A 26660-nucleotide genomic window follows, 5' to 3' on the forward strand; every position below is an offset into this window, starting at 1 on the left:
TCTATTTTTTTATCTTTATTTTTTTATCCAATTATCCCTTTATTCGTAACTTTTTAAGTCAGTTATGTAAAACGTATTTAATCTAATTGAATATCCAAAAGTCAGACTGATTATCCCAACTAACTGCTAGCTAGTTGGTCAAACTAGTTATGGCTATCTTCTCAGCATGCGTCGAGTTCAGGAATATTAATCACGTAACGTGACGTTTGCCTAATACGCCTACGTGATTGGCTGCACAACACAAATCGTTTCATGGAGAAGGCTTGGTTCATTAATATTAAATGAATACGTAACTGGACGCTCCGGGAGGGTTACTAAGCAACGTCTACATCACCTCATTAATATTCATAAAGTTAGCCCTCGCTTTAGGATCAGGATTCATCGGCTCTCCTCTGCAGGCTGAGGGAAAGCAGAGGGAAAGGTATGTTGAGCAGCCTTGGACGCTACCAACGTAAGCTGCAGAGGGGTGTTCTTTCGTACACGCTAGGTTAAATGTAAACACCTCAATCGCACAAAGATTTCACAACCACTGCGTTGCTTTTAAAAATTGAGGGAAAGAGACGCCGTGTAACAGAAGCGTTTCCGGCCGATTCCTTTTGTGTTTGTCACCCCTCCTACACACGGTTGGGAAATTCCCTCCACATGTATATTTGATTTGTGAGTGTTGGGGAGCCCGATGGGGTTGAGTTCGCAGCTCGGGATTATGTGCTAGACTAGCGAGCGCGGTTGAGGAGTCAAAGCAAGAGTTACATGGAAGAAGGTGTGTTTGGGAATACTTTGGGAATACGCAGAACTAACGCCACCAAAAAGGTGAGTTTTGTTATTTTAACTTTATTATTTCAACTGTATGGCGGTCAGGATGTACAGAGGGTTTAGTCTCCTTGCATTTCCCAAACAACTTATTCTACGTGGCAGCGCTGGCCCGCAAAATCACGCACACTCACGCACACATGCGCGCGCACTAGATTCGGTCACGGTGGAGCTTTACCAAAACACAGCAGTGTGTTTGCACTCTTTGTAAATTTACTATGGTAACGAACCATAGTGTACACCAAGAAGCCAGCTACTAACGTTACAGTTAATGTAATTACTGTGGTGACTTGGCATTAGCCACTGCTTTCTAATATGTTTCACAACAAAGTGACACAATTTCTAAAAGCATTGTTTCACTAGGGTAACGTTAGTTGATATCGTTTGTAGTATTTTGAGGCAAACTATGATTACCATTTCATTTTTGTAAGAGCTTTCTAATGCTCAAATCAATCTACTTCTAGACTATAATATGGCATCCACTGGCTATTTTTAGAGTAATGTTAATGTGTTGGTACTTGGGTTGGTTTATAGCACCCAGTCAGTTCAACGAGGTAATGTGGAGTTTGGCCAAGTTAGGGTCTGCTGTTATAAGTACCCTTGGCTGTGTCTCAAAACCTTATGTGCTGCCCACCTAGACTGCATTTTGGAGCATCATAGGCATGCCTACTTCTGTATGGGATCTGAGACCCAGATAAATGTTTTATGTCTCAGAAACATTCTTAATATTAAAATATTGGCTATTGAGTTTTGCGAGACTTTTAATGTTTCAGAAAATGTCTTTAACATTTAAGTTTGGTAATTCAAACATTTCACATATTAAACATGAATACATGAAGGCATTTTTTTGTGATTGGTATACATTGTAAGAAGTCATTTTATTTTTATACTGGCCTATTTTATTATTTATTGTATTTTTAAAAAAAGTGTGTTCAAATTGTTCCCAAAATAAATAGAAGGGCAATCACTTAGGCTAATTGTTAGAATTTTACATGTACAACATGGGGACCCCGAACAATCAGGAAGTGATGCATCACATTAGGACATGAATCGGAAAAGTTAATTCTTATTTTCCCAATCTCTCTCCTCGTCTCTTCTGGATTCAGGAATGTTCACAATTTCCTCTTTGTGGTCAGGGTGGGTTTAATATTAGCCCAGTGCAACTCTACACCAACCGGCATTTAAGGGTCTCACGTTTATCCTCTCTTGTGTTACAATGATTTTCTATAAGCACTAAAAATCTTTAATGCGCTTTACACATTGATGGGTTTGTAAGGTTGAACTGTAGACCTCTGAAACGGCAGTCATTTTGTTTACCACCAGGGGGCTCGGTTCCATTGGCTCCTTGACAATAACTAATTGAGAGATTAAATAAATTTTAAGCTGTTGATCAATTGTATATTTGACTTGGCCTATAGTTTAGTTTTGCTTCTTTAATCTCTGGACTAAAGCGGTTTAAGTATTCAATGATCACTCAAAATTCACTCAAGTTATGATAATTTTTTTCGTCATTTGAATCTCAAATTGTTTGTGATTTTACCTAGATTAGGATTCCATCCTGCCTGCCAAACTTCGTCATTTAAGATTCGTCAGTGTGTTTAGTTAGATGCGGGTTTTTCTGAGTCGGTATGTAGTCACATCCTGTGCGTGTTCTCATGCCATGCCCTGAAGAATAATGATGTCTAGTTTTGCTGGGCATAATGTTAAATGTGCCTTGTGTGTTTGTTTGTGGTGGTTTGTTGACAGGAAGTATTTTCTGCTCTCCTTTGTTTCTTTTCCTTTCCTTTTTTTTAACCTCAGGATGTTTTCTTTGCTGAGCTGCCCTTCATTTGTGAGTGTGTTTGTGGGTGTGTTTGTCGTATTTGCCAGAAGGCAACTAGAATAGATGTTCAAAAAAAGAATTCTCCCCAGAGATTAAAGATTCCTCTGCCTTCTCTGGTGTAACTTGTCTGTTGTGTATAAACGCTGTGTGATTACGTGATTCTGGAGAAAATGGCTCATCTGATTACATTGACTTGGAAATGTTTCTAAAAATACTTGGTCACCATGAAATCAAAATGGACAATTCAAACATTTTAAAGGAATATTTATTTTAAATGATAATTAACAATCTTAAGTTACAAGTGACATCTAATATTTTCTCTGAGGTGTTACTGGTACGAGGGCGGGAAAACCTGTCAATCACATGATGTCGCAGCAATAGCGACCTGACCTATCCACTTAGTTGCAAATGGACAAAATCAAGCCCTACATTTATTCTTGTTTGAGAAGCCGTTTCACTCGGATATGCGTAAATAGAAGAATTTCAACAAAATAATTGGTCTTTTCATTTAATGGAATTAAACAATTTGGATTGAAAGGGATTTAAGGGAATAGAGTAAAAGAAATAAGAATGGTAAATTAAATTCTAGGTCTAATTATGAAGTAATCAATTTAATCTATTTGCGGATCATATATTATTTTAAAATATGCATGCATTTACTCTTATGTCTATGTTGAAATTGCAAAACATTCCTTGTCTTGTCGCATTCAGTTATGAATCATGTAAATGATAGGCTAAGATTTTCCTAGTCGACTGTTAGTCGTTCATTTTAGCCATTAGTTGAGTAGTCAGGGGAGAAATACTAAACCATAATAATGAGTATTTAAAAATATAAATTAAGCACTACAGTGCGTGCATAAAGCAGTCACGCCAGCAAACGTTGCACAAACTTTTCTGAGATCAGAATGTACACAAAATAAATAATCTATAATAATTAACCGCATCATTAAAAACGTAATTTAATGATATTTTCCAAATGTAGGACATAAATATTACTTCTAAACAAACAAAATAAATACAGCAAACTGAAATATCAGTGTAAACATAATCAGGTCGACGGACAAGTTGCTTTGACATCGAATGAAAACTCAGAGGTCTGAACACAAACAAAATAAATAGGCCTAAATAAAAAATATACTAGCAAACTGAAACTAGGGAATTAGGGATTTCAATGTAGGCCTACATAAATTCATAATCGATCGTAGTTCAAATTAAACATCAATTAATTGTTAACCTTAACCTCCTAAATCCGAAGTGGGGGGCGCTAATAAGTTATCTTTACTCAACAACCTTACTTAATCAACACAAAATAGGTTTCATTTTAAAGTTTAGAAGCTTGGCTTTACAGTGGATATGAATATGACCATCACTTAAGAGCAATTTGCAGATATATTAGATGTGCTCTATTTTCATAGCGTGAAAAAGGGACCACACTATAGACCATTTCACAAGATGTAAACAACACTGGTCCAGAAGCACTTCCTGTTTCAGTTTGTAACTGTTTTCTTTATTTTAGATGTAAAGAAAACATCTTAAAGATGTTTGTTTAACTTTTTTGATTCAGTTTTAAATGTTCTGTTGGTTGTATTTTATCTCAGCTTTTATGTAGTGTTAAAAAACTGAAACAGGAAGTGCTTCTGGACCAGTGTTGTTTACATCTTGTGAAATGGTCTATACCAAGTAAGCATTTGAATGAAAAAGCGCTGCCACCACACGTGCATTTTTTTTTTTTGTGGCACATTTTGGTTTGTAACTTCGAAACATTAGTAAACCATAAGTAGATCACATATCTTGACATCTTTATTTAGAGCAGCTGGTCTCAAATGAGACCAAACATGCTAAAGCTAAAGCTATAGGGCATCTGGGATCATTACGCAGTGATTTCCAACGTCATTTAAAAGTTCAACCAATGGAAACTTATGGGCGTATAGAGTGTAGAGACCAATCAGACACTGTTTTACAGCTCGAGCATGATCTGCAGTTGCATAAACTTAGCCACTAGGCTATGTTAAGAGACTCATAAGGCCGTGTGTCCACTAAAGCGTTTTTCCACACGCCTGGCGCATGTTTTCAATTGTTTATGGGAGCGCCGCGTTTTTTAAACGCCATGAGCGTAACGAGGTGCTGAGCGTTTTTTTTTTCCACACTGAAGTGCTGAGCGCACAGCGTTTTTTACTGGTTGCCGAGAGTTGAAAAATTTTCAACTTTGGATAAAACGCAGCTCTCATCACGGTCACTTTTTACCCAGCCGTCCAATCACAGTGCACAGGGCGGCACTAATACCACACCGACCAACCGTCACAACATTCTTTCTGTAAAATGATATCAACCAGCAGAGCTAACCTAACAACATGGATGAAAAATATTTTTTTTAGTATGAAACAAATTATCTGCGAAATCAGTTTAAAGTAAACTGTGCTGCGGATATTCTGTATCATAGCAACGAAACGTCTCAACGGAAAAAACTCTACGCTGCCAAAACGTTCTCAAGCGCCCACAGCTTCTAGCGTTTTCACCTGGCTAACAGTGCTTTGGTGGACACACTGCCTAAGAACTAATTTGACCACTAGAAATTAGTAAGGAGGTAACCAGTCTTACTTTCTGATTCAAATGAGACCGATCTACCTTTTTATGTAACTGACTTTATAAAGTAAGCACCAGTCTTGAAGGAAAAAAAAAAAATGAGATGACTAACTTTTAAGACTAGTCTAAGCATTTTATGCAACCGGCCCCAGGAGCTCAGGTTGACAGGTCTTAATTTACCATAAGCCATAGAACAGGAGCACACAGCTGAAACAGCACTGGAAGATCATAGAGCATAAAACGTGTTGGAAATCGCACTCGTCTTCTGTGAACAATTTGGCCATTTCTAATTATTGGTGGGACTTGTCCCCCTTTATTGTCTATAGTGGTTATTATGGCCCTGAACATAAAGATTGCAGTCAGGTTGAATCTAGATAGGCCACCTAAATAGTGCTGTGGAGAAAGACATTAAAATCCAGGTTAACTTTTATTTTTTTTATCTAAAAAAGGTTGTCAAGATTGAGATTAAAGAAACTGTAGGCCTATCTCCCACCACCTGACCTGACTCTTTTTTTTTTTAAAGCATGCACTTTTTAAAGAAAGCATGCACTTTGATTGGCTGTCTCAGTTGCAGTGTAGGAGTGGTTAAGATGGATTAGTGTCCCGGCTCGCTTGGATGGGTTAAGCTGACACTGCTTTTGTTTGTAGGTTTGTTGTTATTGCACGTGCAGCATCCTAGTCCTTTTAATGTTGTGTGTATGTAGTTCTTTGTGTTGCCCTGGCTCTCCAACAGCTGTGTTAACATCATCCTTGTGTCAGAGTTTGTTGTCTAAAAGCTCTATGTATGGAGGCATTGTTACACATTAGTCTCATGTCATGTGTGAAGACTCATTTAATATTATTAATGAGCTTGAATAGAATTTGTATCTGTTGAAAAATGTTTAACAGTGAAGAGGCTGTATACAAAATTATACAATTCTTTAGATTCAGTGCCTTGCTTAAAGGCACACTATGCAAGAATTCTACCTACTTTTAAATATAACAGTTTCAAAGTCATTTCAGTGGTAAATAAACTCATAGTAGGGCGAATCATCCTGGTAGTAAAGCTTGGGGGGGACCAGCAGCGTCCCCGACAAATCTTGCGAGAATCACGACATGCTTTACGGCAACAACGTCACACACATCAACCACAACATATGAAGCACGAAGACACTTGCGCACATTTCAGACGCGATACTCGACGATGGAAAAAGCAAAGAAAACACGGTCGGAAGAGACTAGGAAAAGAAAAAGAGAATGAGCCTCTCCGCTCAACCCGTTAATGAATGCATCAATCTGGATTTTTTGTTTGAGTTTTTTAATGTTCTAGTGGTAAATCTTTTATCAAGCGTGTCAGAGGTTACAGGTACAGTCGGTTTTTTCTCTCTCATCAAAACTGAATATGTTCATCAGTGGTTACAGTCTATATCAAGCAGGGACACGTTTGTATGCATTTTATTTTGTGTTTTCACCGGAATGAATAGAGAGTCTCCACAACGACTATAGATTGAAGAGTGCGTCTGAGTGAAGACTGCGCGCACGCTGCCACAAGAGTAGACTGTATCCATAACACTGATAGCAGCGGACACGAGCGCTCAGCTTGAGTTCAAAAACACATTTTAGTGCTAGATCTCTTATTTAAAGGCACACTATGCAAGATGTGTACCTTAATATAACAGCTTCAAAGGGGTATCAGGCTGTGAGTGCAAAGACGCTCTGCGTTACGACAGTAACATTAAATATAAGTGCTCCACAGCGACTCTAGGAGTCGCTTTTTGGCAAAAAATGAAATTCCTTCATAGTGTGCCTTTTTAAAGGTACTGTTTTGGTGCCTATCCAGATTCAGCCCGCCGCTTTTGTGTTTAACAGTCTGGAGTCTGCCATTGACTTTTAAACTTTTAAAGATGTTTTTAAGTCTAAGTAATCTGATGATCCATATACTTAGGCCCTGTTTACAAGAGAACGCTTGTGGGTGAAAACGTAAAAATATTTTATCGGATGTGCCTTTCGTTTACATGGCGACAGCGTTTTTGGGGCTTAAAAACGCAAAAAAGTGAAACCACCCTCCTTTAAGAGTGGAAAGCTTAAAAACGCTTCACCGCCGCGTTCCCGTGTAAAGGGTAAAAACGCAAAAGACTGGTTGACAGTGAAGGTTGTACGCAGGCGTGCGGACTTGGTGTCGTTGTGTGGCAGTGCTCCACATTGCCACCTAGCCGCCTGGAGTGCATACTACATTGAGCTCACACACTTTTGCGTCACCATATGCACACGTATTTCCCACCCAAAACGCTCGTCTAAACACAGAATGAAAAGGGAAACGCAACGCCACCGTTGCGTTTTCTCGTCAGAATCGTTTCCGTGTAAACATAGCCTTAGAATTACTTTATCACACAGCACTGTAGTGTGGGTGGCTTAAAAACAACCTGAAAACATAGCCTAAAGCTTTTGTGATAATCTAAATCTTCTAAAAGGTCATTTGTTATTGAGATGGCAAAGATGAATTTTTAGCCCCCAATTTCCAGTAAGTTTCACAAGATCCTTCTGAAATCATTCTAATATGCTGAATAATAAAACATTACATTGAAAACAGTTGCTGCTTAACATTTTTGTGGAGACTGAGATACATTTTGTCAGGATTATTTGATGAATAGAGTTAAAAACAACAACATTTATTTAATAATGTTTAACATTTTGTAACATTATCTTGTTTGTCTTTGTCACTTTTTATCAATTTAATACATCCTTGCTGAGTAAAAGTAGTATTAATTTCTTTAAAAAAGAAAACGGTAGGCTACATGAAATAGATTGAGATTTTTATTAGGACTAAGTAACGTAGTCTTTTATTTTGTCTTTTAAAGTTTTAATTAAAAACCTCTTAATGCTCAAAGACACACACACACACACACACACACACACACACACACACACACACAAAATTACTCTGATCTTTTTTCAGCAATTATTCTGACAGGTGTGGTTTAAAATGGTTTAACCTGAAATTAGGTCATATTGAAAGTCATCTATACGCATTACTCCCTCCACGGTTGATCTAGACAAAGATATTACAGTATGGAATCGGATACATTTTACTACCCTGTATTTTTTTTATACTGCGGTTTACTTAAAAAATATTGTGTAATATTGTTACCATAATTGTTTTGAGTAGTTAAGGTTTGATTTCTTTCATGGAATCTACCTGAAGAAATCATGTTAAATCCCCTAAATAAAAATTATTACATTTTTATTAAATAATTATTCAATGAAAATATATTTAGTCTATGACATAATGAATTTAATATTTTTTTGTCAAGTATGATTGTTTAATTTAAGTGTCCTTTATTCTCATCAAAATTCTGGAATACACAAGTGAATGAGATCTGTTTATATTTGACTATTTATATTTTGTTTATATTTGAGTTATATTAATAAAAGACTGCTGCTAGCACAGCAACAAACTTGTTATTGCACTATCATTAGCAAAGTTATTGCTCAATGAATAAAGCATCATGCTTCAGAGTATTAATACATGCAGTTATTCACAACCTAACTATAAGCCCCACTCTTCTGCACAATGGTTACCATCAAAACTTTACCATAATAGAAACTTTCAAATGTCAAACCTAACTGAACATTAAACATTAACAGATGTTTCCCTTTTCTCAGAAACACATTAAATAAAACTTAATTTCAATATTTACTCTCCATTTCCAGCCATGTGCAAAGCATGAAACTAACAATGGTGTCTAAATAAAACCGCATAATTGAGATAATTCTCTTAAAAAATAAATAGGTAGCCTTTTTCACCTTAATTTTATCAGCTTTATCAGTTCCTCAATTCAAGCCTCAAAACTGTGTATGTTTCCTTAAACAAATTAGGAAAATGTATCTCTTGATTTTATTAGTGAATTGTTCTCAGTATTTTCAATAGAACACTAAACCACAAATTCTTAATAAAATATGCACAATATTTTTAATTATCACCTTCATTTTTCAGTTTTAATTTTTATTCTTATTCTTTTTTTACAGCGTAGGCCTACTGTTATATTATAAAAATAGGCTGCATAACAAAATCTTTGTATAGTTAGTTACAAAGCACAGTAAAAAAAAAAAAATTCTATAGCCTATCTGTTCAGTTTTACTTTTATTTTATTTGCCATAAATTTAATTTAGAAGCTGGATTATTGCAAAACACATTACATTTCATTGCTACTATTCCCAATGGCAAAAAGTGTCCCAAATTATCAACCTGAATTCACCCTATAAGTAATAACAGTTTTAAAGCTGTATCATAGTTGGCATAAAACATCAAATGACCACAAGTTGGACTGTTTACACTGGTTTTATTGACTGACTCCTGATTCCTTTTTTACTCCTTTATTATTTTGGACTGTGATTTTTAAACACTCCCTTTTCAAAGGCTTTCCGTATCTTGTGTGTTATGTTTAAGTAGAACATATCTGCTTTCCTCAATGATTTTTATACAATGAATTTAATAACAGGTGTACAGATTCCGATGACGTAAGACCGACTACTCCTCTGGTTGTGTCCTCTACTGTGGCATGAAGAAAGAGTTCAATGCATGGGAAAAGGGGAATGTGTCTGGGATTAGAATCACACTAAATAACTGTGGACCAACCGTGTCTGAGCAGGTCTGGACATGCGGATTCCACCTATCGGTGGCATTTCCTTACCACTCATTCTTCCATGCTTGCTTAGTTGCTTTGTTTTTTTGCTAGATGTTTCTTAGTAAATTTCCTTCACTTTGCTATCGGGGTTTTCTGTCTGTTTCCAAGAGGTAAAGGCTCAGTGGATGATGTAAGACTGCTTGTAAAAGCTAAAGCCCAGCACTTCAGCAGTCGTTTTTTAAGATAAGGTAAGATTTGATCCCTTGAGGCAAAACGAGCTGTTAAAGCAGGATGACAGGGATGACAGGCGTAACATAGACCTTAATACTGTAGCAAATTATAACAGTCTGTGACGGGAACCTTTATACATATGTGGGTTTTATTAGTCTCAAAAAGAAAATCCAGGAAGTTTCTCCTTCCTTTTCAGCAAAGAAATGCATAACGTCACGCATAACGTCACACATACAATGCAATCCTCTCTTCCATTCTGTTTTCATCCTACTCAGCAATGCCAGATTAGAATGGCCTCAAAATGTAACTTTAATCAGTCACGTCATATATTATAGGATTTAATGGCCATTATGGAGCCGTTTGCCCTGCTTAGTTTCAACTGTGCATGCAATGTTTCTAGAAACCTGTTAAAGTTGATCCCTTATGAACTCGTAACCATAATATGAAAAGCCAAAATCCACGTCATTGTCATTTGATGTATGCATATGAACATTACACATCTGAAGGGCAGCAGAGTGTGAGTGAGTGTGTGTGTGTGAGTAAGTGAGTGAGAGAGAGAGAGAGAATCAAAGGCCTCTATTGTTGGAATGAGAAGCAGATGTTGGGTGGAATTCTCCTGACTTCTGCACATTTTCCTTTTCTCTCTGTCTCTCTCATGCAAGGTCTTCTCGCTACGCCATTTTGCATGTTGCCTTTTTTTTTACGTTTTTTTTTTTTTTTTAATTTTATTATTATTACAATAGAAAACTTTAATAAAGTCCAGCCAAGAGAGCTGAGAAAATGTCATTGCTATGTATGCAGTTCCACAAACTACAAAGAATATTTTAAGGGCGTTGTTGGGCACGACGCGAAGCGGTGTGCCTGCAACCCCTTCAGCCGTTACTTATTCACGATACAGCACTTGCCTCGAGTATCTTTTTGCTTTTATAAAACGGTTGCCAAACAATATTAAAGTAAAAAACTATTTATTAGTGCAACGTTCTTGAAGTAAAATAACTAAAAGTCTTCCTTCCGCTAGAAAAAATAGTCCCTTAGCATGAACAGCAACATCGTTCCAATGTATAAAATGCATGAACGCTCAAATAAAAACAACATAGAACTGCAGTGTTGCGCAGCGATCAATAGAACCGTTGGGTGAAGCGGTCATTGGCGTGTTTTATCGTAAGTAACGCACAGCTCTTGACCAATCAGAATCAAGGATTTGAACTAACCGTTTTATAATATCAATTAGTGGGGCAATAATGACAGCATACTTGAGGAAAAAACAAAACGTTATTAAAGAAAATAATTTAAATCCACATTTGAAGTAATGTTTGAAGTTATTTATTCTGCTGTAAAACTAAAACCTGGACTAAACTGGCTTCCATTAAGTTGATTTTTATTTTTGGTCTATTTCATAGAGTGAGGTTTAAGGTAATCTATTCTTAATACGTTATGCTTGCATTTAAACATATGTCAACTTGATCTCAGAGGAGTAGTTCACTTAAAAAAACACTTTTGCTGATAATTTACTCACCCCCATGTCATCCAAGATGTCCATGTCTTTCTTTCTTCAGTCGAAAAGAAATTAAAGATTGTGATAAACATTCCAGGATTTTTCTCCATATAATGGACTTTAATGGGATTGGGAACCAAACGGTTGAAGGTCCAAAATGTCCAAAACGTTCATCAAAATGAATATATCTTTTTTCAAGTCATTTGGTTCATTCAACGAAGGAAATTAACGAAATGACTTGAAAAAGATTCGTTCATTTTGATGAACGAGTTTGAACAGGAGAGTCACAAACGTGCATCACAGAACAGAGTAAGGCGAGCATATTATGCTTATAAAACTGAAACTTTTTTTTTTTTTTTTTAAATGGCCGATCGTTTCGCTTGATAAGACCCTTGTTTGTCGTCTGGTGTCATTTAAAGACCTTTGAAGCTGCACTGAAACTCTCATTTGGACCTTGAAACGGTTGGGGTCCATTTATATGGAGAAAATTCCTGCAATGTTTTTGATGAAATTTCTTTTCTGCTGAAGAAAGAAAGACATGGACATCTTGGATGACGTGGGGGTGAGTAAATTATCAGCAAAAGTTTTTTTTTTTTAAAGTGAACAAATCCTTTAAGTATAATTATGCAAATGTTAGTTTATATAAACTAAGGAAATATGTTGAAAATAACATGTAATGCTCCTTCAAATTTGATATGTGGCACATTAGTAATAATTTGAGATGTGCTCATATCACAGAGACTGATGGAGACAGAGATAGTGAGATGACAGTCTTCTAGTGTTTCGTGTCTGTGTAGGCAGATGTTCTGTCCCAATATCTAAAATCACTGAGGGAGTCTTTGAATCCGAACATGAGTTAAAGTTTGTGACCTCAGGTGAGAACTTAAAACGCAAAACTACTCTGTAGAAACTAGACTGTTGAAAAAAGTAACTTGGCCTGATGAATAACAATATTTTGGCTTATTCATGTTTGTCAAGTCACCTTTATTTTATAGCGTTCATACAGATTGTTTCAAAGAAGTTCAAATAATGATTCAATAATGCAAACATCGACATCGTTCAATCTGACTGTAATGCAGCTCTAAAAAGAAAAAAGTGTCATTGTTCAGCTGAAGTCAGTTCAGTTCCATTGTAAAGATCATCAATTATTAAATTAGCCCAATTCTGCTATAAAGCAGCTCTGCAGAAAACAGTGATGACATCATCTTGTCAAATAGTGTCAGTGCTGACAGATTCAGTGTCAGTAATATCGAATGTCGTTTGCCGTGTTATGCAGAATCTGTTTAATCTACAAAAAGAGAAAATGAAATAATTTCAACACTTATCAATATTACATGTCTGTGCGTTTATTTCTTAGCAGCAGTGTTAAGAGGGATCTCTATTTGTACAGTTATCATGGACAGTAACTTTAATGTTTATAAGCTAAGCTTTATGACTAGCTGACAGTACATTATACTTGACAAAAGATGCTCTAATGCTCAAAATTAGCAATAAAATGGCAAAGAAGTGTCAAATTTGTAGTGCACTATGTTTTCTACACAGATATAAATGCAGAGTGCAGAATGTGAGTTTTGTCATGTCGAATGTACACACAACTCTCCAGCTTTCCTAGTTTTCTGTTTTGTGATTAAAGACACGGCCAGCAGCCATATCACCCTGTAGCCCAAGACTGGTTGCCCACTGAAGCTAAGCAGGGCTGAGCCTGGTTAGTACCTGGATGGGAGACCTTCTGAGAAAGCCAGGTCGCTGCTGGAAGAGGTGTTAGTGAGGCCAGCAGGGGGTGCTCACCCTGTGGTCTGTGTGGGTCCTAACGCCCCAGTATAGTGATGGGGACACTATGCTGTCAAAGAGCACCGTCCTTCGGATGAGACGTTAAACCGAGGTCCTGACTCTCTGTGGTCATAAAAAATCCCAGGATGTCTTTCGAAAGAGTAGGGGTTAGGGTTGTGCCGATAGACGATAGTATCGTGTATCGACGATAGTCTGACATATCGCCGATGGCAGATGCCTTTGACGATATCAATACGATAATTGGCTCGTTTTATCATAATGTATTAAATTTTTATTATTAGGCTATTGTTATTATTATAAAGCTAGTATTGTTATTAAATGAATATTAGGAACTACAATTAATTTGCCTTGCCCTAAATTTACAACGACATCACCTTAACAATTGCAACAACACACTTTATGTTTATTACACACTTTTCACACTTTATGAGAATGTTTTTAAAACAGACTAAAAACATCCCACATTAAAATTTAATTGCAAGGTGATCCATTCACAAATTATCAAGTGTGCTCGTTTTAACAGACGCAAAATTCAGTTTCCTACAGATCCAAGATGAAAAAGGCATCGTTGTTCGTCTTTGTTTCCGTAACACATTAACAAAACGTTTAATGACACTAACACTAAAAACAATACAATTACTAAATAGTATTAATAATAATATCACTAAAATAGTATTATAGTTACCGTTATCATCGTCGTCTCTGAGGGAACGCGGCGTTAATGCAGATGCCGAAAGCAGTCCGTTTTTACTTTCACTTTCATTGATTGAGCGCGTTTACATGCGACGACGTTCTTAACCTGATTATGTTGAATAAACTTGACAATGCATGTGGTCATGTAAACGTTTCCTTTATCAGAGTCAAGTCATAAACCGATCGACTCAGCTAGACGTTTGGCCCTTGCTCTTGTTTCTATCGGCATTTAAGACACATTAACCCGCGTACTTCGTGCTTACTGAAGTGCGCAGAGAGCGCACTGGTAGGGGGGCACATATCGCAAACTCCGACTTTTTCTGACCCAAGAAATTATTAAAACGTGTTTTCATCTCGTGCAGTAATAGACCCTAGTCAAAATGCTGCATGTAACGGCATGAGGATAGGCTAATGTGTCCGTAAATTTCCCGTTGACAAACAAAAGGATTAGGATCTCTTTTTTTTTACCTCACTATACCAGGAAATAACCTGATCCTATTAATAAACACTCCACCTTTGCTAGCAAAATAGAAAAAATAAAAATATAAAAAAATATATATAAAACGAAGTAGGCTAATAAAACAAGCAAATTAATGAGTAGGCTAAATAATCAAGTTAATAATCAAATAAGTTAGCCCCGCCCCCTCACGATAATATCGTGGCTGACTATAGGACGATATGAAAATGGAGCATATCGCCCAACACTAGTAGGGGTGTAACCCCGGCATCCTGGCCAAATTTGCCCAGTGGCCTCTGTCCATCATGGCCTCCTAATCATCCCCATATACACCAATTGGCTTCATCACTGTCTCCTCTCCACCAGAAAGCTGGTGTGTGGTGAGCGTTCTGGCGCAATATGGCTGCCGTCGCATCATCCAGGTGGATGCTGCACATTGGTGGTGGTTGAGGAGATCCCCCCCTCTATGTGAAGCGCTTTGAGTGTCCAGAAAAGCGCTATATAAATGTAACGAATTATTATTATTATTATTATAAAGAGATTTATCTCGTCTTATGTGCTCCCTTCAAGATCCTGTAGATTATAGCTGCGTGATGTTTTGGTGAAATATTTGGAGAGCTGCCTGCCAGTATGCATGATGTTTCTGGTTGTGCTCCTGTTAAAATCATTTATCTTTGTCTTTCTATCTATTTCAGAGTCTGACGGTGGATCTGCTGTGTGTTGGTGTGGTGTGACTGTGTGTTGATGCAGGAAAAACTGTTGCTTTGAAACAGTTGTGTGGTTTAAGTTCTCTGGTCGCAGGATCGTGTGCGTGTGGATGTTTTTTTTTTTATGTGTGTGTCTCAATTATCTGATCCCGTTGTGACTGGGAGGTGCTCAGGGGTGGAGCTCCAGTGAGGGGCACGAATCTACAGGCTGCAGCCTCTCAAACATGAGCAAACTGTCTTTCCACAATAACAAGACGATGCAGGACCGCCGGTGTGTGTGTGTGTTCCTCCCGAATGATGAAACACTCAATGTAATAGTCAGTGTAAGTACAATTCCATGCACTCAATGACACACACACCCTATTGGTGATTGCTCGTAAAGCACAGATTCTCCCATGATTTCATAAAAAGTGGCAATTATTTTAATCGTATACAAAGATTGTTTTTGATAGACAATGCTCTAAACATGTCATTTAGGGTCCCGCTCTGATGTTGCATCCCACAAGGAGCATCTTGAGCTCTTCCGGATCACTATTAAATGTTGTAAAAATAGAGATCTATTTTTGTTGAGTAATTTCATGTTTTGATTGAGTTTGAGAAGCTGTTTTTTAGTACTATTACCGACATCAAAAGAATATGAATAAAATTCCATTGAAAAGTTAAACCTGTTCCGCAACTTAAAAACACACACTATATCCTTTTTCTCGGTAATAAAGGTGATCTCTCATACTTTCTTTGTTCTTCTCTCTCAGGTTAAGACTGTGTGTCAGGAGTTGTTGGTGCAGGTCTGTGATCTGCTTAGATTGAAGGACTGTCATCTGTTTGGCCTCAGTGTTATTCAGAGTAAGACACAAGCACAGACACACACACTTATGATTTATGAACTGTTTTCCTCATGGATATTGCCATGCTTAGCGTTTCAGGTCTATTGTATCACTTTGTGTTGTCTTTATTCTCATGATAATACCATTTCAACTCAAATATTTAATAAATATCTATAAATATATACAATATATCTATAAATATATATCTATAGACCATTTCACAAGATGTAAACAACACTGGTCCAGAAGCACTTCCTGTTTCAGTTTTTTAATGCTACATAAAAGCTGGGATAAAATACAACCAACAGAACATTTAAAACTGAATCAAAAAGTTAAACAAACATCTTTAAGATGTTTTCTTTACATGTGAAATAAAGAAAACAGTTACAAACTGAAACAGGAAGTGCTTCTGGACCAGTGTTGTTTACATCTTGTGAAATGGTCTATATCAAATACTCAAATTTTTTGTCAATTTATTCCTTTATTTTTGAAATTTCACATGGTTTGCCAGTTTTATTGCATTTTTTTTAAATTTATTTTTTTACTTTGCATTGGGGTCTCAATCACCCTGTCAGGGTTTATTTTGTTGTAGTTAATTACTGGATGTTTGTTATTTTCCCACGTTATCCAGTACATATATACACAAACATTAAAGTCTTAAATGCATGTGCATTTCTGTGTATTTTAAGTTTGCTTTTTCTCCTAGATAATGAACATATATATATGGAACTGGGACAGAAACTGTCAAAATATTGTCCAAAAGAGTGGAAACGGGAAGCCAGCAAGGTATCATGCAAACAGAGTTTGAATTTCTTGGGAGAAATTTTTTGTTGTTGCACACTGTGACAGAGTTCTTACCAACTACAGGGAATTGACCAGTTTGGACCTCCAATGATTGTTCACTTCAGAGCACAGTATTATGTTGAAAATGGAAGACTTATCAGGTGAGACATCTACACATCTACACTACTGTTCAAATGCTTGGGGTCAGTAAGATTCCTTTAGTACTCTTATTCAGCAAGAATGCATTTCATTGATCCAAAGTGACTGCAAATACATTGTTACAAAAGAAATAAAATTTCATATATATTCTTTTAAACTTTCTATTCATCAATCGGGCTGTCAAACGATTAATCGCGATCAATTGCATCCAAAATAAAAGTTTGTGTTTACATAATATATGTGGGTACACTGTGTATAATTATTTTGTATATACTGTATAAAAATACACACACTTGCATGAATATTTAAGAAAAAAATATTATTTCTATATAAAATATTTATATTTCTATATAATATAAATTATATATAAATCTACATACAGTATATATATGAAAATATTTATTAAATATATACAAGCATGTGTGTGTATTTATATATATATATATATATATATAAAATAATTATACAGTGCACCCACATATATTATGTAAACACAATTATTTATTTTGGATGCGATTAATCGCGATTAATCGTTTGACAGCCCTATTCATCAAAGAATTCTGGGAAAAAGTATGAAGGTTTCCACAAAAATATTACAACATTGATAATATTAAGAAATGTTTTTAAGCACCAAATCAGCAATTTAGAATGATTTCTGAGGGATCATGTGACACTGATGATTGGAATGATGATGCTGAAAATTCAGCTTTACCATCACAGTAATAAATTACATTTTATAATATATTACAATTTAAATAAAAAAATGTATTGTAATGCTTACTGTATTTTTGGTCAAATAAATGGAGCCTTGGTGAACATAAAAGACTTCTTTCAAAAGCATAAATCACACTGACCCCAAACTTTTAAACGGTAGTGTTTACATTCAAAATTATAATTAGAAAAATGACTGAATGTGTTCTATATGCGTTCTATATCTGTTTTAGCGATCGCATGGCACGGTATTATTACTACTGGCAATTGCGGAAGCAGGTACTGCAGTCTCAGTGCATCCAGAGAGAAGAGGCTTATTTCCTTCTGGCTGCATTTGCGCTGCAGGCTGACCTGGGAAACTTCAAACGGAACAAACACTTTGGTGCCTATTTTCAGCCAGAAGCTTATTTCCCCTCCTGGGTAAGTCTGCACAGCACCCCATTAAACTACTTCCTGATGAATCATTATGCTGATCAAGCTTGTTAAACGTGTGTTTGCGCCGACCGCCCTCTGTGTGTGGTTTATGGGCTGCACTGTGTTGTCCCTAAATATTCAGCAACATTGAATAGAGCTTTTTGTAAAGACGACAACAACAACAACAAAAAATGTTTTATTTATCAGTGCATGTAGGGGATTGATGTTAAAAATAGTTGAAAGCTTTTAGACAGAATCTTTGGTGCATTAGCTTCAGGCTTGCTGAGCTGTGCTATCATCTGGACACACATGGTGTGAGGCGCTCCTTCTCTGCAGGATGGTGCAGTCAGAGATAGGCTGTGCAGATCACAGAGACTGCTGACAGCACTGCTGAGGATATTCATTCGTGTTCAGGGACATCACTGTAGCCAAGCCTGACAACTAGGATTATATCTGCATATATTTGTACAAATTCTAATGATTTAATATGTATATATACAATATATTGCTTTTTTTTTCATTATTAAATTAGAAATCTTTTTTGATCGTTTTGATCTCTAGTAGGCTATTCCATCTACATTTGCATTTAGCATAAATATAGGCTATTGTAAGATTAGAAATGTATTCTTGCCCCTCAAATACATTTTGAAATATATTTTGGTTCATGAAGGTTGAAACTAAATATATTTACGTTGAGCTGCACTGTTACAACACATTTAGTATATATTTCAAATATATTTTGGTTAGAAAATACACAATAATTCCTTATGGGATGCTGTTGGTAAGGTTAGGCTAACTTTCTTTGTTAAACTGCTTAAAAAAACAATTTGACATCTAGGTTTCTTGGTGTAAGTATTACATTTCTTTAATATTATGTGATTTATGTCAGAGTCAGACTATCATTTAGTTTGATTAAAAAAATCAATTTTGTAATGTTCCTAACAAAGTTACTGAACCAATGGCAAGTAACTATTTTTTAAATTGATAAGATTTTAATTTCCATAATATTAAAACACAAAGTCATGGAAAACTAATAGACTAATAATAACTAATAAACTAAAATAATAATTCTTTAGTTAATATACTTTATTATTATTATTATTACGTTGATCAGATCAAAAATACTGCAATCTCTATTAAAAAAATCTAAATGCAGTTATCAACCATACCGGGAAAGTCACGTACCGGTAAATTTATCAGTCAAAAGGTGCGCTTTATTATTTTTTTATAATAAATATTTCTATATTATTTTTGGTTTTCTCTTTTCTAGGTAATTTCTAAGCGAGGATGTGACTATATTCTCCGTCATATTCCAAACATGCACAAAGAACAGTTTGCCCTTACAGCATCAGAGGCCCAGCTGAAGTACATAAAGGAAGCAGCGCTCTTGGACGACGTGACTGTTCATTATTATCGCCTTTACAAGGTCAGAGAAGAATTATTGACAGTTTGTGTAAGTGCACATGCAGTGTGATTTTGAACATAGTGAAAAATGTTCTTTCTGTCAGGATAAGAAAGAGTTAGAGGCCTCTCTATCACTGGGACTGACCTTACGTGGGATTCAGATTTTCCAGGTATGCTGTTTGAACACTTACTCGGTGAGATTGCACAGCAAACTGAATAAAATACTGCTCTTTTCGAATATATTGTGCATTTCTATGTTGTGATGGTTTCAATTTTTTTTTGTAAGAATGTGGGAACTGTCAGGCAACTCTTATATGATTTTCCCTGGACCAATGTGGGAAAACTGGTGTTTGTGGTCAGTATTACAGTACTTTATTAGTAGGATTTAAAGGTGAAGTGCACATTTCAGACGAATCAACCTTTGACTCGTTTCCTTTCCGCAGGGGAAGAGGTTTGAGATTCTTCCCGATGGTTTGCCTTCAGCCAGGAAGCTCATCTACTACACAGGCTGTCCTCTGCGTTCACGACACCTCCTGCAGCTGCTCAGCAACAGCCACAGATTGTATATGAACCTACAGCCTGTGTTGAAACAAGTTCGGCGACTAGAGGAAAATGAAGGTATCTTGCAAATATGCACAAAACAGTAACAGGAACATTTCTTATTGCACAATATTTGGAATGTACATGAAATCTGTTATACAGACAGATAAGGCAACCATAATTTATTGGCAAATACTGTAAATATAAAATAAAATATAATTGATCTAGTTGAAAGACTTAAAGTAAACAAAATTTTGAAATGAAAGGGATAGTTCACCCAAAAATGAAAATTCTGTCAGTATTTACTCACCCTCATGTTGTTCTAACCCCGTAAGACCTTCTTTCATCTTCGGAACATGAATTAAGATATTTTTGATGAAATCTGAGAGCTGGATCACTCCTGCATACTAGTCCATAGACTTCTTGAGGGATTGAAACTTGCCGGCTTCGAAAAGTTATAGACATCGTTAAAATAGTCCAAGTGACTTCAGTGGCTTAATCTTAACTTTATCAAACGACGAGAACACTTTTTGTGCGCAAAAACAAACATGTAATAACGACTTTTTTTCAAATATTCACTTCCTTCTCAATGGGCCTCTAGTCAGTTAAAATAGTGTGATAGCGTAGAGCTACGTCACACGTAGGCTCACTATTGGCCGACGCTGGTCATGTGTGTGATGCTTGTGATGTACAACAACAGATCATATGCTGTTGAACTAGTAACCTGACTCAAGGCACAGAGCGAAGGAAATGAATATTTGAATATTCATTATAATTATAATCATTATAATATATTGGTTTGCGCACAAAAAGTGTTCTCGTCGCTTGATAAAGTTAAGATTGAGCCACTATAGTCACTTGGACTGTTTTAACGATGTCTTTAATAATTTTTCAAAGCCGGCAAGTTTCAATTCCTCATGAAGCCTATGGACTAGTATGCAGGAGTGATCCAGCTCTCAGATTTCATCAAAAATATCTTAATTTGTTTTGCGAAGATGAACGAAGGTCTTACAGGGTTGGAACATGAAGGTGAGTAAGTACTGACAGAATTTTCATTGTGGGCTATCCCTTTAAGTTGATGATTAACTGGAAATAAAGTACAATTTAAAAGCTAAAACTGAAATAAAATATTTATATATAAATAAATAAAAATGACATAACCAAATAGCTAAAAATAAAATGATCATGAAAACTAAAAATACAACAATAAATGCGAATTCAAAATATTAATACAATTAAATAACACTGCAATTACCTGACTTTACACACGTGACACAAGATAATGAATATTAAAAGTCATTCTCAGCAGCATGAATTTTTTTTGTCATGAAATTATTATTGTTTTACAAAGGTCCTGGAGTATATGGTTGACATTGTTAACCTGTGTGTTCTCAGAAAAGAAGCAGTACAGGGAGTCGTATATCAGTGATGCTCTGGAGGCGGACATGGATCATTTGGAGCAGCGTTCACGTGCCAGCGGCAGCAGTGCTGGCAGCACGTCACGACCCAATCCCTTCTCACGACACTCCACCACAAGTCATGGCAGCTCCCGCACATCCGGCGTCGACACCGACAGTTTCCGAACCCCTACAAACACACCCCACCGACCGCTGAGAACACACTCGTCTTCCAACGCCAGTCATGCCAGCACACACACGTCTGGCATCGAGAGCAGCAGCAAGGAGCACTGCCTGGATGAAGACGGTAGGAGACAGTTAAATGTGATGCTTTCCTCCCAGTTAATTGCAACTCAAAGACTCATTACATTAGTAATAACGGTATCAATAATAAATGCTGTATGATTAAATGGCTGCATTGATCAAGTCTTTGTTTGTGTTTTCCTTAAGAGATTGAGATGCTGGTTGATGATCCAAAAACATGTGAAGATCTACATGATTTAGAACTCAGCCAGGAACTGTGTATCCACATTACTGAGGACATGCTGTCAGCACAGAACAACGGATGCTCCGGTATGGATGCAGGTTATCTTATGTTAATAGTTTAGGCTCGATGCATTAAGTGACCGTTAATAATCTGACATTGTTAAACTATTGTTTTAAATAAACGCCGTCTCTTTTGAACTTTCTATTAATCAAAAGAATTATCCATTTCCACTAACATATTAAGCAGCTCAACTGTTTTTAACTCTGGTGCTCAAGAAACATTCCTTCTTATTATCAAATCAGAATATTAGAATGATTTCTAAAGGATCATGGGACACTGAAGGCCGATGCTGAAAATTCAACTTTGATATCATCGGAATAAATTAAATTTTAAAACATTGAAATAGAAAAGGTTATTTTAAATTCAATTGAAATCACTATATTACTGGTAATATTGTAATTTTGATCAAATGTGCATATAAAGTGTATAAAGTAGTCAGGTTTAAAGTGGATCAAAAAAGTTGATCAAAGTTGATCTAAGACAATAACGAGTATTGTTCAAAATTAATGTATAACTTTGATGAAAGGTTTTGATCCACTTCAAATGTTGAGTAATATATATATATATATATAATGCAGAAAAAAAAAAAAAATATATATAAATATATATATATATATATATATTTTTTTTTTTTTCCTGCATTTTTTTTAAATATATACACAGTATAATGCAGAAAAAAAATATATATGTTTGTATTTAACATTGATGAACAATAGATTGTGTGTGAAAATAAAAAAAAATATATAAGTGTATAAAATATATAAAAATATATAAATATATAAAAGTGGTTTATTTGTTTAAAAATCTTATAAATATATGAGGTGGCAAGGTGGGCATTTTACTCCACACACGTGGCAAAAGGCTCACCAGTACGGGCCAAAAGGCACACGGTATTTATACAAATACTTATGCTAAAATAATGTCTAATTTTTAATAAGCTAAAACTTGTTCAAAACTACCACTTTAGCCAAGTTAAGCCAGTCTTCTGTTTATTTTGATGAATAAAAAAATGTACTGTGATTGCAATATCTTAATATAACAATATATTTTAAAAATAAAGAAACTAAATTATTTCAAAAAGTAAAGATTCTGAAAGCACTTAAGTATATCCCTTAAACATTTAATATAAATTTACAGTAGTAACAATAAATTATTCTTTTTCAAATTTTATCATATGATATATATATATATATATACCATGTCATATAAAAAAACCATGACATATCAACAAATGGAAAAGTCAGATAATTCTCATGGAAAAGCCAGATATTTCTAATGTTAATTATTGTGCCTTTCGCCCTGACGGCAGATGCAAATACCATTCTTTTACATATTCTTCCATTTTATTTATATTATCTAGAACAAAACTGAAAACCATTAAGTCGACCTTTGTCTCATAATACTAATTTTATCGATTCTCATTTGCTCCTAAAATCTACAACATTTAAAAAAACATCAAATACAAGATCAAATTAAAGCAGAATCAACTGCCCGTGATCGGGTCAAAGATCAGACAAATTTCCATGTGCATTTTGAAAAGCGGATGTTTTGGAAAGTGCTGCGGTATGTTTTTATGCCATCTAGTGGTTTAGAGGAAAATAAAATCAAAGGTGCCTTTTCCCCCACGGTGCCTTTAGCCCTGTTCTACCCTATATATATCCATACACAAACACACACCATGATGCAAATGATCGCAATGCGATTGTCCTAAAAGCATTTTTGATGGGTGAAACGTGACCTGGATGTGTTTTTGTGAGATTTACCCACAGTGCCAAGAATAGAATACAGTACACTCCTTTTAATTAGTGGGTTCAGGTGTAACGACCACACCTGTTGCTGACAGGTGTGTAAATACAAGCTGTGTCATCTCTACAGCATTAGCTGTAGCTTGTCGATGTATGACCTTTCAGTGCCAAAGTTCCCAGGGGGAATGAAGGGCATGGCGGTATGTAGGACACTTTTAAATGACGATTCCCAGACCTGGAAAAGTCTTTGGACAGTGATAAATTCCAACTTTTACAGTGCAAAGGAAATCACTGGTCAAAAAGTGTGAGAATCCAAATTCAAGCAGTGTTAAACTTAATTGAGAAAGGCTTAAAGGCAGTTTTATTAGCTATTAATTTTGCTTCTAAACTTCAAAACTTACTAAAACTTCAAATGGTGGAATGAGAGAGAATGATTATGTTAATGTATGTTGTATGTGTTTGTGCTTTTCAGGGTTAGTGGTGAAGGAAGTCGCTTCTTCCACATCCAGCTCATCGGAGACCATAGTGAGAATGAGAGGCCAGAGCATCGAATGTCTCCCTCAGGTGCAACTATACACACACACACACACAAACACTCAATGCGTAACCACTGTTGAACGGCACTGTGTCAAGCTCTCCACCACTGAAGTTAACCTGAGGACGTCAACTCTGCATTTTGAGCTGTATCATTCTTCTGTTGAGTAATTCTGTAATCTCTTTTAACAGTGCTGGTAACCCCACTTCCTCTTAACAGTATTTGTTTAGGGCAGCCTTACCCTACACCAAACAACAGCATTGTCGTTTCTCATCTGTGAATTCATGTGAGTGTACAGCTAACCGCTCTCTGAGATTTTAGGGTTAGTTGAGAGTTAGTGTAGTCTGCGATTTCTGTGTTTTAAGGCGGCTTGTTGGTTTCCTGCGTGCTGACGTGGGTTTTGTTGTCTTTGTTTAATTAGACGGCGATGGGCAGGAAGGGCCAGAGCTCCACAGACCGCCACAGCCAATCGCTTGACGACGTTCGTCTGTTCCAGAGGAACTGTCAGGAGTGGGCGGAGCTTTGCCAGGACACCGCACATAGCTATACGTTCGGATGCGAGCCAGACCTCGGGGACCCGGTCAGCTGTGGGTACCAGGGACTTGCAGATCAGTGTGCCGGGATCCGGAATAACCAGCACACGTTTCCCATCAAGAGAACCAGCAAGTATTTCTCTCTGGATCTGGACAGAGAGGATCTGACCACAGACCACATGACCACTGAAGCAGAACCAGAGTTTGTGGTGTAACGCAGAGAGCATTGAAAAGAGCCCCAGAACAAATGACGGATTACAGGATGTTATTGAAGGGAAAACAGAAATTAAGTGATTAGTTTCTTACTCTCACTTTGTTACAAAGTTGGCGTTCTTTCCTCTGTGGAACACACAAGGAGACATTCGGATGACTCTGTTGGTTGCCTTTTTACCATGCTGTTACAATGAACAAGAATGGAAAAGCATCATAAAAGTAGTCTTGTGTGCTATAGACCTTTTATGAATTGATGCTAGTACTTTTGCCATATTTTTAGGAGTTTGACAGCCCTGTATACAATTTAATTTTGTTATATGAAAAAGAGCAGCGTAAACAATCTGTTAAATGTCTCTTTTGTGTTCCACATAAGAAAAAAAGCCATACAGGTCTAGAATGACATTATGGTGAGTAAATGATGACAGAATTTTTCATTTTTGGGTGAACTATCCATTTAAGGTCATTTAGTACACATGTTTGGACGTGTATTCAAAACAAGCAAGAGAATCTGTACCATCCTAATGCCAAAATACTAAACTCTAGAAAAAGCTGCCTTACCAAAGTTTCCAAAAATGTGTTTATGTATATATGTGTGTGTTGCCCTAAATAAATAAACCCTCTGTGCCTTGAATCCACTATGCAGGTTCTCAGAACAAAAAAACCCGAAAGTTTCTGCACTCCTGTTTACTTCCACCCTCATTTCTAAGGAAACGCCCCAGTCTTGTCTCCCAGAATAACACTAAACCTAATGAACTTTTTGGGATTGTGGCCACCGCAATCATGTGAGCATCATAATCAGAGGGCCCAGTGCCGGGGTGTGCCGCCCCGCAGGATAAATGACTGATGGGATTTTTTTGATTCAGAGACGTTTGCACACAGCTGATACTGATGCTGATCGGGTCAAGTCTTCCATAGACCTTCCTTTGGAGGTTCCCATTTTCTTTATCTGTCTGTTGACTGTTTATTTGTCTAACTGGAAGTTTGTCTTTATTATATAGTTTTATAAAGAATGACTGCTGTGTGTTTTAATGGTGTGTTGCCTGTCAGTATTAAGCTGTTAACGGGAGACAGTATTACAAACTTTATATCCATCTTCCATCTGAACAAGAAAGAGAGTGTGTGTTTGAACGGTAGGGGAGGAAGACACTAAACATGAAGAATTTGCATAGATCAGTGCATTTAGATATGGAAACCCACTTCTAGTTAAAAGCTCCTCTTTGCATGGGTGGTATGAAATGCTTTGAATGAACAGCACTTAAAAGCTCATGCGCATGTGCGTTCTGCTGAACACGAGTACAGGAAATATAGATGCCCTGACCCGTCTTCACATTCATCTCTCCTTCCCCTGTGAAAAGCAGTGGTGAATCTGAGAGAGCCAAACTTTCTAATAATTTTGGTTGCTGTGGGATTTCATGGTGACTGAAAACTTGCATCGGTTCTACTTGCAGATAACAGCCGATCACATGTGGACTCCATGTATTGTTTACCCTTTATGTTTGCAGCTAAACTTTGTCCTTTCTGTGAAAGGAATTTCCTATGTGAAAGCCATTTGACTCTGTAGACCCATTCGACTCTGTTCTCTCATGAAAGTGTATTCTGTGCCTTGCAGGTGCCAAAGTCCACCAATGTTTGCAATAAAAGGTACCTTCATTTGTAATTAAA

The 26660-nt window shown here is 36.5% G+C and overlaps 1 protein-coding gene across 2 annotated transcripts; it reads left to right on the forward strand.

The window, feature by feature from the left end:
• Positions 1–396: 396 nt before the first annotated feature.
• Positions 397–26660, forward strand: frmd6 (FERM domain containing 6). 2 transcript variants are annotated; one of them, XM_089117190.1, is made up of 15 exons: positions 397–810; positions 15182–15516; positions 15946–16036; positions 16724–16803; positions 16885–16961; positions 17904–18090; positions 19355–19510; positions 19593–19658; positions 19775–19843; positions 19932–20106; positions 21424–21732; positions 21876–21998; positions 24190–24281; positions 24472–24538; positions 24674–24881. In XM_089117190.1, the coding sequence occupies exons 2-15, from the start codon at positions 15418–15420 to the stop codon at positions 24727–24729; spliced, it is 1647 nt and encodes a 548-aa protein (XP_088973316.1). In that variant the 5' UTR covers positions 397–810; positions 15182–15417; the 3' UTR covers positions 24730–24881. The 2 variants fall into 2 exon arrangements, with proteins under 2 accessions (XP_088973316.1, XP_088973314.1); XM_089117188.1 differs by lacking the exon at positions 24472–24538 and having other exon boundaries at positions 399–810; positions 24674–26660.

This window comes from Pimephales promelas, chromosome 11, assembly GCF_988280905.1.
Source record: "Pimephales promelas chromosome 11, fPimPro1.hap1.1, whole genome shotgun sequence".
NCBI lineage: Eukaryota > Metazoa > Chordata > Actinopteri > Cypriniformes > Leuciscidae > Pimephales > Pimephales promelas.